This window comes from Primulina huaijiensis, chromosome 1 (genome assembly GCF_012295235.1).
Source record: "Primulina huaijiensis isolate GDHJ02 chromosome 1, ASM1229523v2, whole genome shotgun sequence".
NCBI classification, from domain to species: Eukaryota; Viridiplantae; Streptophyta; class Magnoliopsida; order Lamiales; family Gesneriaceae; genus Primulina; species Primulina huaijiensis.
In genome coordinates this window covers 13,915,977-13,930,969 of record NC_133306.1, presented here as the reverse complement: position 1 = coordinate 13,930,969, position 14,993 = coordinate 13,915,977, and the positions used below count along the sequence as shown (strand labels likewise).

The following is a 14,993-nucleotide window of genomic DNA, read 5'->3' as shown; positions in this document are numbered from 1 at the left end:
CCCTCCAGATAAGGGTGTATGCTGCCCGGTGCTTGAACGTGCGTATCACCGGAAGTGACTGTACTACTGCAAACACTCGACTCACTTGAACTCGACATATTGAACTAATGATTGTCACCTTTCGTTTCCACCATCTTATTTTTAGGCAAGTGACATTTAATATTGAAGAAGTTGGAAGGTTTCAAGCCAATCAAAACGACTTATCATTTATTAGGGAGTTACTCAGAGCCGTTGATCTGCAAATGCACAAACGCCTAGGATAAATTTTGGAAGTTGAGCCGGGCATACGCAAGGACATGCACGAATATCAATGTGTTGAACTTGTCGGATTCTCAGAATATAGAACGATTTTTCGATAATATAAACGCTAAAGCATGCATCATAACCACATCGCGCGAATTACTCGGGAACCCCAACCAAATGGAATATCTGAGCCCGGGAAATTTAAGGACCCGGCGCCTTACTCTAATCCTATAGTATATTGTCTCGGTATTTTGGTTTATCGTTTATCCGTTATTAATTCTCGAATGACGACAGTTAGTTTTCAATTATTGATATATGCATCTACTTGTGAAATTTAAAGATACCAGGAAAATAAATGGCCGAGACAAACTGGGAGAAATATTTCTTGTATTATTCATTAGCACGGATTACAACAAAATATTCCTCTTCTACAGCAGCCTCCCATTTCCTCAACCAACTGGTTAGAACTCCGGTGAAAGTCTTGAGGAAGCTGTCAGAACCAGCAATCTGATGGAGAATTCTCCTCTCTTTCCGAAGCATTAGCTGGAAGATATGTCCATCAGTAAAGATGTCTGACCACTCGGATATGTGCAAATATTCCCGAAATTTTGCCATTTTTGCTACTAATCTAGGAGTAGTAGCTTCTCCCGTTTCGTAAAGAAGCTTCAGCCCCTGAAGCTCTTCCCAGTAGCAAAAAATTTTATGAAAGACTTCATCCTCCATTGTAGCCTTTCGAGCCTCCAAGGCAGATTCCCCAAAATCTTCAGACATGTCAAGAGTCCTTGAACTGCTTGGACCTGCCATTACATTTCTCATATAATTATTTGCTATTAAGGATTACTATATATAAGGGGAAGGAACCAATCTCCACCGTTGATCCAGATCAAATCGGACGATCATAATGAGTCTAGGAAATTGTAATAGGTATGTGAAGGGACGTGTACGCATATCGATGTGTCAGACTTATCTAATTCTCGGAATACGAAACGATATTTCGGCAGGAAGTTAGTGCTAAACGCATGCGTCATAAATGATACCCTCCATTTCATCTGCGGGATGTTTGAAGCCCCCGATACTCTTACACTCCGAATGATGTTCCAACAAAAGTACAGATAGGACTTATCGGGACAACGAGTCAAGCTCTAGCCCGACTATTTTAGGGATGGGTGGTGATACCCCCATAAGGATCCGGGTCATTGGTGACCGGGTATCTTGAGGTGATACCCCCATAAGGATCCGGGTCATTGGTGACCCGGGTACCATCAAGAGCCCAAGCACTACATTTCTCGAGCATTCTCCGAACAGCCCGGTCAGCCCGATCTCTCACGCCATCACCCGGGTAATCAACCACCCGAGCCAGCCACCTCGAGAATTGAACTACACTCGAGTATGATTGATAGAGGCCGTCTAATCTGTCAGAACAACTTGTGCTTGAAGTGTCCTAGAAGTCATCAGAAGCTATGGTATGGGCAGTTGACTTGCCATACTTAGTAGGTGACACTGGAATCAAGGTACCTACCTCATTTTCTACTATAAATAGCAGATATTAATGTCGTTTACAGATTCTGAAATCTTTGAACTCTCAAGCCTTATACATATTTTCTCTCAAATATTGCTCGTGTTCATCTTCAACCTGCTGACTTAAGCATCGGAGTGGCTACGCCGGACACTTCTCCGGCGCCCATTCACGAGTTTCTTTCTTGTTTGCAGGTGCTGTTGAAGCCATTATCTCCAATCAAATTCCCCAAACATTATAAATTGTTGATTTGATCCGTTGGAGCTCTCGACCCGGCTCAGCCCATTTCAACGAGATCACATCACCTCTAACTTCTGTTCATTTGTAATTAACTCTTACATCCCACTAACATCTGTTCATTTGTGCAGACCGCTCAATCTAAAGTACCTCCCGTTCGACCCGAGTTGACTAGCAACATTAATGATCTAAAGACTTTTTGCTTGTTGAACCGGACCTTACTAAACTTGATATCATCACAACCAATAAGCTTTTAAATGATCATGTAAACTTTTTGGGACTGAATTTGACGCATTTTACATCTCTACTCCCAACAAACACAGACGCAGTTTATATCACTAGCTACTCCCAACAGACACATTTCACACGAGTATATTATGTGAAACAAGGAAAAATAGTTTCACTAAGGTTGATGCATGATTGCTTACACGTGAATAGTAGAGACGTTTCTATAGTTTGATGATTTAAACGTCTGCTAGCAACTAGACCGTGACGTTAAATTTTGATTTTTTTGGATTTAATTAGTTCATGTATCATGCTTTCAATGCTACTAATCCCAAATATATTTAGTGTTTGAATATACTCAATAAATGAATCTCTTGAATATCCCCGTCACACAATCGAGAAAAGCTTCTCACATTTGCTTTTTCAATAATTCTTTTTAAGCCATGTAGTAAAAATTAAACTGTGATTACAGTGTGAGCCTGAGGGCGTGGGCGTAATAAAAGCAACACAACTGAAGCTAACAAAGATGTTTGACAATATTGAAGCTGAAACAGACACATGGAGGTAATTTATCTATGAAAACAAATGAGTGTGCGAGCAGCATGGAACATACTTATTCATTTATTCATGCATCGTTCTTTCGTATTAGAAGCATATAAACAACTTTAATAACCAAATGAGACACCACACTGATTGAGACTCACTTAGAAGACAAATAAAGTAAACCAACTCACAAAAGCAGATCTTCAAGACCATCTGGTTCCACAGCACGCAATTGATTCACACATTAGAATTTTCATTGGATCGTCAAATTCACCTTTGAGACCTAACATTTGAAACACTCACACCCTCGACTCGATCTTTACTGATTTCTGCAAAATGGCCCACCATTTCATAGAACTGTTTCAGGCCAGACAGCGGCAGAATGATAGAAGAGCGATCTGAACCTGTCACCTGAAATTTTTAGTAGTATTTTTTTTAGAAATTCATAAACACAAATTCAGCACCATGAAATTAGAACAAGCTTTGCCACCCACCTCGGATATCTTCAAGAAATGACCTCTGTTGTTGCTACCAAGATCAAAGAAGAACTTCTTTTGATCAACTCTTATCACTTTTGAGGACCCCATGTTGCCAACATCATCAGGTGGTGGAATTTCAGAGCTGTGATCTTCTAAGTCAGCCGCCGGAGAAGGTTGAGAACTGTGACCGGATATAAAACCAGCCCCCACATCATCTGAAAGCCCAACAAGCCGCTCTGGAGCTTCAGAGTTCTGCATATGCTTACAGGCAACCACAAAAGCATGACGATTTGCTTCTGAGTTTCCTCAACAGAAAACAGGGGGACTGATAACTAAAACCAGCACATCAAATTTACCTGATTTGGAAGAATGAAAAGTCGTGATGCTTCATTAATTTCTGCCAAAATATTCCGAAATGCAGCCCACCCTTCATCTCGGGAACTTCCAGCAGGGACAATTATTGTGCTGCGGTTCCGGCTGACTGAAGCTTCAGATATCTGCATACCCAAATCTGTCAGAGAAACACAAAAAAACAATACATGATGTGTATGGAACAAAGATTAAATCTAAAATAGTTTGGTGTCGACAAATATTCCATTTATACTGATCGAGGAATAATTTTCTACTCAATATTTTATTGGAACGTACTTATCGACACCCTCAACAATATTTGAGCTCTCCAGAAATGTTTTTTTTAACCGCAATCACAAAAAGGTTGAGTAACAAAAGTATAAAAGAATGATTCAAAAACTGTCCATGATTAGTAATAACTGAAACCTCAAAAAACACTATTGGAGTTTCAAATATGAATGCCAGAAAAAATAAATTTATCTCCATCAGAAAAATAAGCCAAGGTAAAGAGCAGCCTAAATTTAATTCACAAACTATTTTCAACCATCAATAATCTCAATTACACTTTCTAAAAATATTATATTGAGTGTCTATTCGGTGGGGGTTTTTCCTAAAAATTAGTATTTGCTACCCTCGCTAGCTATATTGTCAACAAAAAACTAAGGCATGGTAAAAATTAGTTTCTTCTTCCACCCACAAGCTATAATGTAAACAAAAAAACCAAGGCAAACATGAATAGCAAAGAATTAGTTGAAAGTCTCAATTAGTTTTGAGCACTTGGCACAAAAAAATGTATATTATAGTATTTAAAAAGGTTGAGATAGCTGACATGTTAGAGTAGATGCCCTGCAAGCCAACTGTTGACTAGGGATTTTATTGACTCAGTTGTAAAGAACAATCTTTATTTTAATATAATTCATTATTTCATGGTTTGTTATTTCTTTATCTGTATACCCATGTTATCAAACATAGATAAAGACCTTGATTATACTTTAATACAAATGAATCGTAATTCGATGTTGAAACTCGTTTGTAAACACTGTATAATCTAAATTCGTTCCTAGTCGATTCAGCCGCCTAAAACATGGATAAAGGTCGCTTGAGCTTGAGACTAGCATCTGTGATGTTGTGTACTGCGTTTCTTGGTAAGGGCATAGAGATGTCCAAACATGCAGATGGGTAGTCATATGATGATTATACCGAACAACCCTCCCTCGGACTTTCCAAGTGGTTATCATTCATCGAGAGGATAAGTCCGTGGTTATGATTGTACACCATTAGTCCTTACGACCCGGGACAACACTGAGGCTCTATATGCTAGGGCTGTGCTTTGACTCGTTTACCGGCTCCAGGAGAGTCATCAGGTGGCGAGGTTGGGTACAATTGCGACACATATAGGAGCCAGTGCATTGTAGTCGGGGATTCACCGCTCACCTACGGGTGTGGATATTCTGTGTGATCTGATGAAATAATAGTGCATAGAATCTCTGGCCAGAGTATAAGATGTACGTTGGAGAAAGAGTTCTTCAATAGTACACGCGATGTCACTATTATAGTTATCACATAGTTATCGAATTAATATGCAACCCTCGATGAACCAATGGTTGCAGATTCGATCGGGATATATGAGATGACGGGACCGTACTGTATGTTAATCATAACCGACTGGTTCTTGCAGGCACTATCAGTGATCCCTAGGGAATCATGGGGCGATGCTACTAGACGCTCTTACCACGATTCGATGGGTTTAATCAGAAAATGGTTTCTGACATTCTCATGATCAAATGTTGGTACATGAAATGGGGCGAATTAGGCATCACAAAGAGTTGTGAACCCACAGCTAACTGTATCCCTGAACCATTGAGGGTCACACAAGTACTGATTTACTTGTTCCCGTTGAGATAATAAATTCAATAAGTTGAATTTATAAGAAATAAGTTTGATATGATCAATCGATAAGCTTATAAATAAAGTTTATAAAAGCTTATAGAAATTTTGAGAGCATGACTGCTAAAGACAGTCAAAATAAGTAAACATGTTTTATTTAGATTTTGGTGATCTCACAAATATATGTATTAAAAGAAAATCAAGATTGGACAAGGTTGGCATGCATATTTAGAATCTTTCATTAATTTAATTAATTAGATTAATTAAGTTAAGAAATGATTAGAAATAATAATGAGGAATTTTGATTCCTAATTTACGTAACTTTCATCCACAAAGATTTTATTGAAATTCATTGACTTAATTAATATGATTAATTAAGAAAATGACAATTAGTTAATAAATTAATAATATATATGTTGGAGATCACCGAAGCAAAAGGAAGGTGAATAAAGAAAAAGGATTTGATTTGGGATGCAATATTTTAGAATATTTAATTGACTTAATTAAGTTGATTAATTAAGTAAATTGAATATTAGAAATAATAAAGAGAATTTGATTCTCTATTAACTGTAGGGCATCCGAAAGTTTATAACATAGAAAAGAAAAAAAAAAACTTTCGGCTCTTCCAATTGTAAGAAAAGTTTTGCTCTCAAAAGGTTTTTGAACCATCTTGTTTTCTTGATCTCAAATACAAAATCTTCTACACTTTCTAGTGCAAGTTAGAAGAGGAACAATTATTTCAATCGTGGACCTGATTCGGAGATCGAAGAAAGTTCGTACGGATTTACAACAAGAGCTACATCCGCTAATACCGGAGTAGTTGGTGCAAAGTGAATTAATTCACTAAAGGTATAACTTTTCTAAACATCCTATGTATGTTTTGTTAAAACCATACGAGTGTCCAAAAATTATTGTTTTTCAAAATAAAATAAAAATTTAAACTTCCGCTGCGTTTTGGTCACGTAGAAAACCGAGATCCAACATGACAGCGAGGGGAAAAAAATAAAATAAAAAATTTTAAATAGAACAAGGACAATCATAATAACTTCTAGGAAAACTGGAACAATAAATTTCCCAACAAAATTATAAATTTTTCGATTAAGATAGATACTCGCGTTCTTTAAACTTGAACAAATGCCATGAGATATAAAACGGAATAATATACTTCCCAACAAAATTATAAATTTTCCAATCTAGAAACGTACTTTTTCAACAGCCTTCGCATGTTGAATCATAAAATAGCATGTTTTTACACTTGAATAAATGCTATGAGATATAAAAAGAAATAATATACTTCCAAACAAAATTATTTCTTTTCCGAATAAAAAACATAGTTTTTTCAATAGCCTACGCACGCTGAATCATAAAATAGCGTGTTCTTTAAACTTGAACAAATGCTATGAGATATAAAACCTGAAAGTAATGATTCTGATGAGATACGACCACCCGGTATCCATTCATACCTTACCCGATTGTTAAACTCATTAAGTCGCCCCAAAAATTTCTTCGCTATAACAACATTCATATCCAAGCAAACAGTGCTTTATGCTGCAAGCTAAAAAAAAGTGGCCATTCGTCCACAAAATAGTGGATCCACAAACTGCCTAGTCATGATTAACAAGTAACCATTACACTAAATCAACACCACATAATACTTATTTTGTATGTTTGTATACACAATAACATCGTAATTCATATCACTTAAAAGAACTTTCAACCTGAATCCACATTCTTGGATCAGAGTACTAATAAGAGATAAAAGAAACACATAAATGGAGGAAGATTGGATTGTCAAAGAGAGAAAAAGATAAGCAGCGAAAGTGAAGAAGTTGCCCTTTAAGCATTTCTTTTATCATCAAAACACCATTAACTTAGCACTACTAACTAATTCGATTTTCTTCTCAGTCTATAACATAGAAACCATAAGAATGATCAATTTTCTCTGTGGTGCTTTAAACGGGATTCAATAAATTATGAAATTTATACAACTTCGGTAGCTTGTTTCAGACTGTCCTATATTACTTCGAGCTTCTCTGCAGTCAATTCAGTAAACTGATTTTTTTTGGTTCTCATATATTGCAGTCTGAGGACCTTTTTCCGTTAAGGCACAAGGGCGGTAGCAAATACAGATTTCTGTCCACATCTTCGCAAGTATTAGGAATATGATCAAGTTTTGTTTTTGACGTTGAAACAGAGTTATTTGAAACATCTGATTTCACAAACGGTCACGTGCAAATAAGTTTGAGAAATACGCAACAAATAGTGATAGCTCCAATACAGAAAGAAAAAAAAAAGCAGATGTAAAACAATAGTTGCTATGTGATGCATCCATATGATAAAGTACAAAATGGGCATAAGAAAAACCAAAGGACGAAAAAGAAAGTACTAACTTTGAGAAAGCGTCCCCTTCTGTTCTCGCCAACATCAAAATAAAAAACCTGCAATGACCATATAACTGATTACTGTTAAAACATAGAATTAAGGAAGGTGTGCGTGGCGCAGGTAGTTGCCTTAGTGTCGAGCTGTAGTTCTTTGCTAAAGACTTGAGGATCATCGGAATCGACATAGTAATTGAAGAGGTCGAGGAACCATGAGACGCCATTATAAGGTAGTATGATGGTGGACCTAGAGGCAGATGTCTTCTCCGAGATTTTAAGATATCTTCCTCTGGGATTCTCCTTGAGGTCAAAGTAGAACAGCTTGTGCTCCACCTGCAGCGTTTTGCACACCAACTCCACATCATTACCTCCCCCTCCACCACTGCCACCCGAATTCCCCTCCATCTCTATCAATAGACAAACTCGCAGCGGTGAAATTAGCTACTTAAACAACCCAATTCTCCATTCTTCCTCGTTAAGAACCTCAGAACTCAGGCTAAAATACGACGTTTCTCACAACCACAAAAATTAGAAGAATTGCAGAATCAAGCGTGGAATCGGAGGCGGAGAGGCTATTTAATTCTTCTGTATCACAGCTTTTAGGGCTATGTTGGTTGTTTGATGAGTGAGAGAGAGAGAGAGAGAGAGAGAGGATCAATGGAGTTGGGCAGATAATACAAACGACTACAGCGACCCAAAGCCAACACACCTACATGGTTAGTTCACGTACGACTTTTATTTGTTTCAGTTTGTTTATTTATTTTTGTAGACTTAAGAAGCACAGAAACATTCGATCAAAACTTTTGTATACTTTTTTCAAGTACGGTTATATTTAAAATAAAATTTTTAAAATTTTTAAAGTTTTAATAATTTAATAAAATTCATTAACATACAAATATTAAATTTTAATATATAATTATAAACTGTGAAATACTGTTTTTAGTTCAACTCGAAAATAAAATTTAGATACATTTTTAAAATTTCTAACTCNAAAATTACGTAGAAATTCAAAATTGATTATATGATTTTTTATTTATGATATATATCAATTTTTAAAATATTTAGTAATAACAAAAGATTATCAAAAAAGCTACAACTCCACTTAATTTTTAAATAATTGAATAAGCTTGCAACAAACATCATACAAAAATAAAATAAAAATTAAGAATTTAACATATAATTTATAAAGAAATTTTATGTTATAATTGATCAAACAATTTGTTTTTTTTTTGTTGTTTTAAAATTTCACTTTATTATCTTTACTTTCTGACTTATAAGTTTGAAATTATGTAAGGTTTAAGCTATAATTATGATTTTTTTTTTAATAAAATTACTACACTATATATAGAAAAATCAAAAAACTTTATTGGTCTCGTGATTTTTTAAATAAATAAAATAAGAAAATTATTTACTTTTTGACTAAAAATGATTTTTTAAAATTTTTTTTGTAGGACCGAGCGCTTGTCGTTTTACCAAAAACTATAGCGAATCTCAGCAAAAGGAATCTAAGAAGAGACCGAGTCAACCAACTTATCAACCACCAGCTGATAAAAGAGCTAAGAAATAGAAGATCAGTTAGAAGACAGTCTCTACACTTATTCAGTCGAAGATTATGACAGATTTTGATTTATTTTAATCAGTTACAAGATTCTTTATTCTTTCATTCTTTGTACGAATCTATACATTGGAAGAGTTGTCAATAAAGAAATTATTTTATCTACAAATTATTCAGTTGATCAGTTCACTTATTCTAAGTTTTGTCAAACAGCTAAAAGGGAGAAATGGTTGGAAACTAAATTTCGGTGTTTTGACAAATTGAACGTTTACTAGATCTAACTAACTGATCGAGAAGACTGACGGTAACTGATCAAAAGATGCGAACTGACAGTTGCCTTGACTGAAGATTAATACGAAGATAATCAAGGGCAACTGAACCAGCTGGACTGAACTACGCAGACAACTGACTGATCAGTTGCCGCCAGTCTTCTAGATCAGTTAGTTCGATCTAATAAACGTTCAGTTTGTCAAAACACCAAAATTTAGTTCCCAACACTTTTTAGTATTTTCAGTTAATTTGTAAAGTTTCATATTATTATCAAAAATTAAATCTTCAAAATTTTATATAATATTTTTTCACATGAAGACACACTGTAGAGCCCAAAATCAGTACACGTAAAACTCATACATTTATTTAAATTGTTAAATTATTTATTTAAGTTTAAGATGAATTTAGCGGTGCATGATTAATGAATTTACATTATTTTAAATTATTTATGTTTATGTTGTAACGCCCCGAAAATTTAATAGTACATGTAAAAATCAAACATGATGTATTTAAATTATTTTAAATTATGCATGCACCATATTTTAATTGTTATAAATATATTTATGCAATTACATATTATTTTATTCATGTATATATTTAATTGTATTATTTGAGTTCCAGTTTTTCAGGCAAATACACGAGATCGGACCGGGGATAGGATATTTAAGATATTTATTTTTGAGCCAAATTCGCTGCCCAAAGATTATTTTAAGTTATGGAGTATTTTATTTTATGAAAATTAGTATTTTATTTTCCCTTAATTGTTGTGAAAATTTTGTAAATTTAGGAATATTTTAAGTATCAGTTTTCAAGCCTCGAGTAGTCTAAAATTTTATTTGGACTACACCATATATTGATTAATTAGTTTAAACCTAATAAATATATTTAAATTATCCCTAAAATATCCTAAATCCACCCCACTTGCCTCAAATTTCAAGACTTGGGCCAAGTCTTCTCCGGAAGAAACTTCACATGCCAATCAATTCTCCTCCATTTCCCCTAATTAATACCCTTCTCTCATCAAGTGTTCTTGAGCTCCATTTCCATCGGTTCTACCATTTGAGAATAGCAAGAAGCTCCAAATTTCTTCCTCGTGTCCGGATCGTCGAGATTTGCGAGATTTTTCACGTTTCAAGACCAAAGGCATGTATATTACGTTTCTTTTCTCATCAATCAAGTAATAGTATGGATTTTCAAGCATTCATGTTTGTGAGAAACATTTTCATGCAAGTATGTTCAAGATTTATGTTCATGTCAAGATTATTCAATTGTTTCTCACATTTTCATGTTGTAGGCGATGTTGGATGGTTCCGGGCTAGCATAGGTGCTTATGATCATGTTCATATATGTTTTAGACCCATATTGGTATGTTGGTTGAGGATTTATAGCACTTGGGTGGTAAGAGTTGCATTGTGCAGTGGGTTTCTGGGTGTGTGTTTTACTTTCATTGTTTCGAAAACTGGTAACTATCCGTCCATTTTCTGAAAATGCTTTCAACACAAAAATTGTATTTTATTATGTTATCTTCGATTTGATATAAAATTCGTAATTTTTGAATAAGAAATGAGGGAGATATTATTTTTCTTGCAAAACCGCACAATCTGTCCGAAGAATGTTTTTGATAGCAAGCTCTTGAAATCTGATCTTTTGTATTTTTAAATACTGGTATCTATTCGTCCATTTTATAAAAATGATTTTAACACAAAAACTGTAGTTTATTGTGTTATATTCGATTTGATATAAAATTCGTAATTTTTGAATAAGAAATGAGGGAGATATGATTTTTCTTGAAAAACCGCACAATCTGTCCGAAGAATATTTTTGACAGCAAACTCTTGAAATCTGATCTTTTGTATTTTTAAATACTGGTATCTATCCGTCCATTTTCTGAAAATGCTTTCAACACAAAAATTGTATTTTATTGTGTTATCTTCGATTCGATATAAAATCTGTAATATTTGAATAAGAAATGTGGGAGATATGATTTCTCTTGCAAAAGCGCACAATCTGTCCGAAGAATATTTTTGACAGCAAGCTCTTGAAATCTAATATTTTGTATTTTTAAATTCTGGTATCTATCCGTCCATTTTATGAAAATTCTTTCAACACAAAAACTGTATTTTATTGTGTTATCTTCGATTCAATATAAAATTTGTAATTTTTTGATAAGAAACGAAAGAGTTATGATTTTTCTCGTAAAATCGCTCAAGCTGTCTTAATTGTGCGAGAATATCTTTGTTCAAGTTTTTGGTGTGTGTTCGAGTTTGAAATCAAATTCTGAGTGGTTTTTAGCCGTGTCATGGTCTTAATAAGTGTCTTAGGGTCGAGTCTAAGTTTTTGTTCGAGGTTGATTCGAGTCGATTTGTGTTTAGAAATTTTATTGTTTCCGTAAGCTGTAAAGAGCCATTTCTTGGGATTGGCTAGAGGCGTAAACTTTCTTATTTTATTTTGGGTTGTTCGAAAGTGTTTGGGTCATGGTTTGGGATTTTGGACAGTAAGTAACATGTTTTTTAAGGTTGATTCGAGTATCGAGTCACTTGGTATATCCTAAGTCGTCGAATGAATTTTGGGAGTTACACGTATACGATTTGGGACTAGTTTTGAGTTGTCTGTCAAGTTCAATTGCAGCGAACCCGAGAACAATCCAACGAAGTCTAAAAAGTTTATAAGTATGATATCAGATATGACGTGTCTTAAAAGTATATTTTTGAGATATTTAATTGTTTTGTGGCACTCATTTTACGGGTTTGGAATCCGGGTATCGTGACCGGTGAACACTCCAAAATACGGGTTAGGAACCCAGAGTACACGTATCTGGCAAACTATCCAATAGATTCAGTTATATGTGTTATGATTGGACATCCAGACCCAGAATTTGGATGATCTTTGCAGGCCTAGTACTATGGAGTAGTTTGATCAAACGATTCATGTGTGCCACAATTCGAAAATCAGATCTCAATATTATGAACAGTATATTCCAGCCTCACACAGTGTAATGCTAGTTATGTTCTCGTCATATTATGACATATTTATGTTGAGACTACAGTTTGTTCTCATGAAATTATTTTCATGTATAGAAGCCAAGTCATACATATTTATTTATTCAGTTTCAATTTACCATGTATCAGATATGTTAAAATCACAGGATTTTTATTACGTATTATTTGTTATCCATGTATATGCATGTTGAGCCTTTAGACTCACTATACTTGATTGATGCAGATGTTGTTGATGAGGAGGCTAGGGGCGGTGATCAGTGAGTGGTCTCGGACTGTGGCAGTTGAAAACCCGAGGGCCGCCAGTGTTCTAATTATTTATGTATTTTATAAACTTGAATTTGCAGTACTCTGATATTATTAAACTGGGTTGTGTATTTCTTCCGCAAATTTTTTTTTTTTTTTAAAAAAAATCTGGGTCGTTACAATTGGTATCAGAGCGGTCGTTCTTAGGTTTTTGTCTACTGCCAGTCACGAGCAACTCATGAAATCACGCCTCAAGTCTGTAAGTTTACGACATTTATTTCATGCACGCTCGTGTTTTAACCAATACTAGCATGCTATTTAAATTTTCTTTCATGCATGATATTTACGTGTGAAATAATTGTGGAACAGTATTCCTCCTAGACGCAATGGGGATCGTGAAATTCCTGAGGGAAGAGATCCACAACCACCTCCACCTCCACCTCTAGATGCAAATACTAAGATGTTAGCTGGGATGAATAAGTTCTTCGCACAGTTTGCGGGGAATGATGCTGCAGCCAGCCAAGCTAGGCCCGAGGCTGTCTATGAGAGGTTCAGGAGGATGAAACCAAAAGAATTTTCTGGGACGACCGATCCCTTGATTGCTGAGGGATGGATTAAATCCATCGAAGTGATATTTGCTTTTATGATGATGGAGGATGATGATAAAGTCCGATGTGCAACTTTCTTATTTTCTGGTGATGCCCGTCTCTAGTGGGAGAGCGCATCTGTAGCCTTGGATTTGGCTACACAGAATTGGGAAGGATTCAAGGAAGTATTTTTCTCCAAATACTTCACGCAGGATGTACGTTCCAGGTTAACAAGGGAGTTCATGGTTCTGAGACAGGGAGACCTTACAGTTGCTGAATTTGTTCGAAGATTTGAGCGGGGGTGTAATTTTGTGCCCCTAATCGCTAATGATGCAAATTCCAAGATGCGGCATTTCCTGGATGGTCTGCGACCTATCTTGCGCAGAGATGTTAGGGTTGCTGGCCCCACTACCTATGAAGTTGCTGTGTCCGAAGCTCTATCTGCAGAGCAGGATTTGAGGGACATTGAGAATGATCGACATGGGAAACGACCCGTCCAGGCGACGCAGTCGCAACAGCAGCACAGGAAGACATTTCAGGTGCCTCGAGGTCAGCAACAAAACAAAAGGCAATTTTCGGGGACATCTAAGGGTCCAGGACCACAGCAGCAAAGGACAAATAACCAGCAGCCCTATGATATTCCTCAATGTCCGAATTGCAAGCGCAGGCATACTGGAGAGTGCCGATGGGGATCAGGAAAATGTTACAAATGTGGTTCTACCGACCACATGTTCAAGGAATACCCACGGAGGGGTCAGCCGACTCGTGGCAGGGTGTTTACTATGGTTGCCGAGTAGGCAAACCCAGACACTAACTACCCTTTTCACAGGTAACAGTTTATTTGAGCACTTTATCAGTATTGGGATTTTCTTGCTTGATTGAGTTTTTGGTGATATTAGAATGCTGATTAATTGGGTAATTATCTGGTTGAAAATTTCAATTTATGGGAATTTTAGGATGTTAAATTTATCTGGTGCAATGCTAATATAATATTACAGGAAAGATATTTATATCTGGGGTAGCCTCGAAGATTCTGATAGATTCTGGAGCTACTCACTCTTTTATATCAGATGTGTTTGCAAGTCAGCTGAATGCTAAGTCCACTAGAATTGAAGTGAATTATTCTGTGTTAATTCCATTCGGAGAAGAAATATCGGCTAATAGTATGGTCAAAGACATAGATCTTGAAATGCAAGGCCATCTAGTTTATGCTAATTTGATTTTGCTGCCAATGCCAAAATTCGATGTCATTTTAGGAATGGATTGGTTGACAAGGAACAGAGTTTCAATTGATTTTCGGCGGAGGACAGTCTTGGTGAGACCTATAGACAGGGAACCATTTGTGTTTGAGCCTGATAGGTTCAGGAATCTACCTCGAATTATTTCATGTATTAAAGCGAGGAAACTCATTTTCAAGGGGTGTCAAGCTTTCTTGGCCAGTATTATTTCAACTCCTGAAGTATCCAGCCAGTCTTTATCA

The 14,993-nt window shown here is 35.8% G+C and overlaps 1 protein-coding gene and 1 long non-coding RNA gene across 4 annotated transcripts; one reads left to right on the top strand and one right to left on the bottom strand.

Annotated features, from left to right (window-relative positions):
- Positions 1-2,760: 2,760 nt before the first annotated feature.
- Positions 2,761-8,578, bottom strand: LOC140981615 (transcription factor Pur-alpha 1). Of its 3 annotated transcripts, none has more exons than XM_073448049.1 (5): positions 7,992-8,578; positions 7,872-7,919; positions 3,600-3,740; positions 3,259-3,495; positions 2,761-3,168 (listed from the first exon to the last, which is right to left on the bottom strand). In XM_073448049.1, the coding sequence occupies exons 1-5, from the start codon at positions 8,262-8,264 to the stop codon at positions 3,127-3,129; spliced, it is 741 nt and encodes a 246-aa protein (XP_073304150.1). In that variant the 5' UTR covers positions 8,265-8,578; the 3' UTR covers positions 2,761-3,126. The 3 variants fall into 3 exon arrangements, with proteins under 3 accessions (XP_073304150.1, XP_073304141.1, XP_073304145.1); XM_073448040.1 differs by having other exon boundaries at positions 2,761-3,175; positions 7,992-8,576; XM_073448044.1 differs by lacking the exon at positions 7,872-7,919 and having other exon boundaries at positions 2,761-3,175; positions 7,992-8,576.
- Positions 3,765-6,508, top strand: LOC140981627 (uncharacterized). The gene is made up of 2 exons (XR_012176109.1): positions 3,765-4,425; positions 6,471-6,508. It is a non-coding gene; the product is annotated as an uncharacterized lncRNA (long non-coding RNA).
- Positions 8,579-14,993: the final 6,415 nt, after the last annotated feature.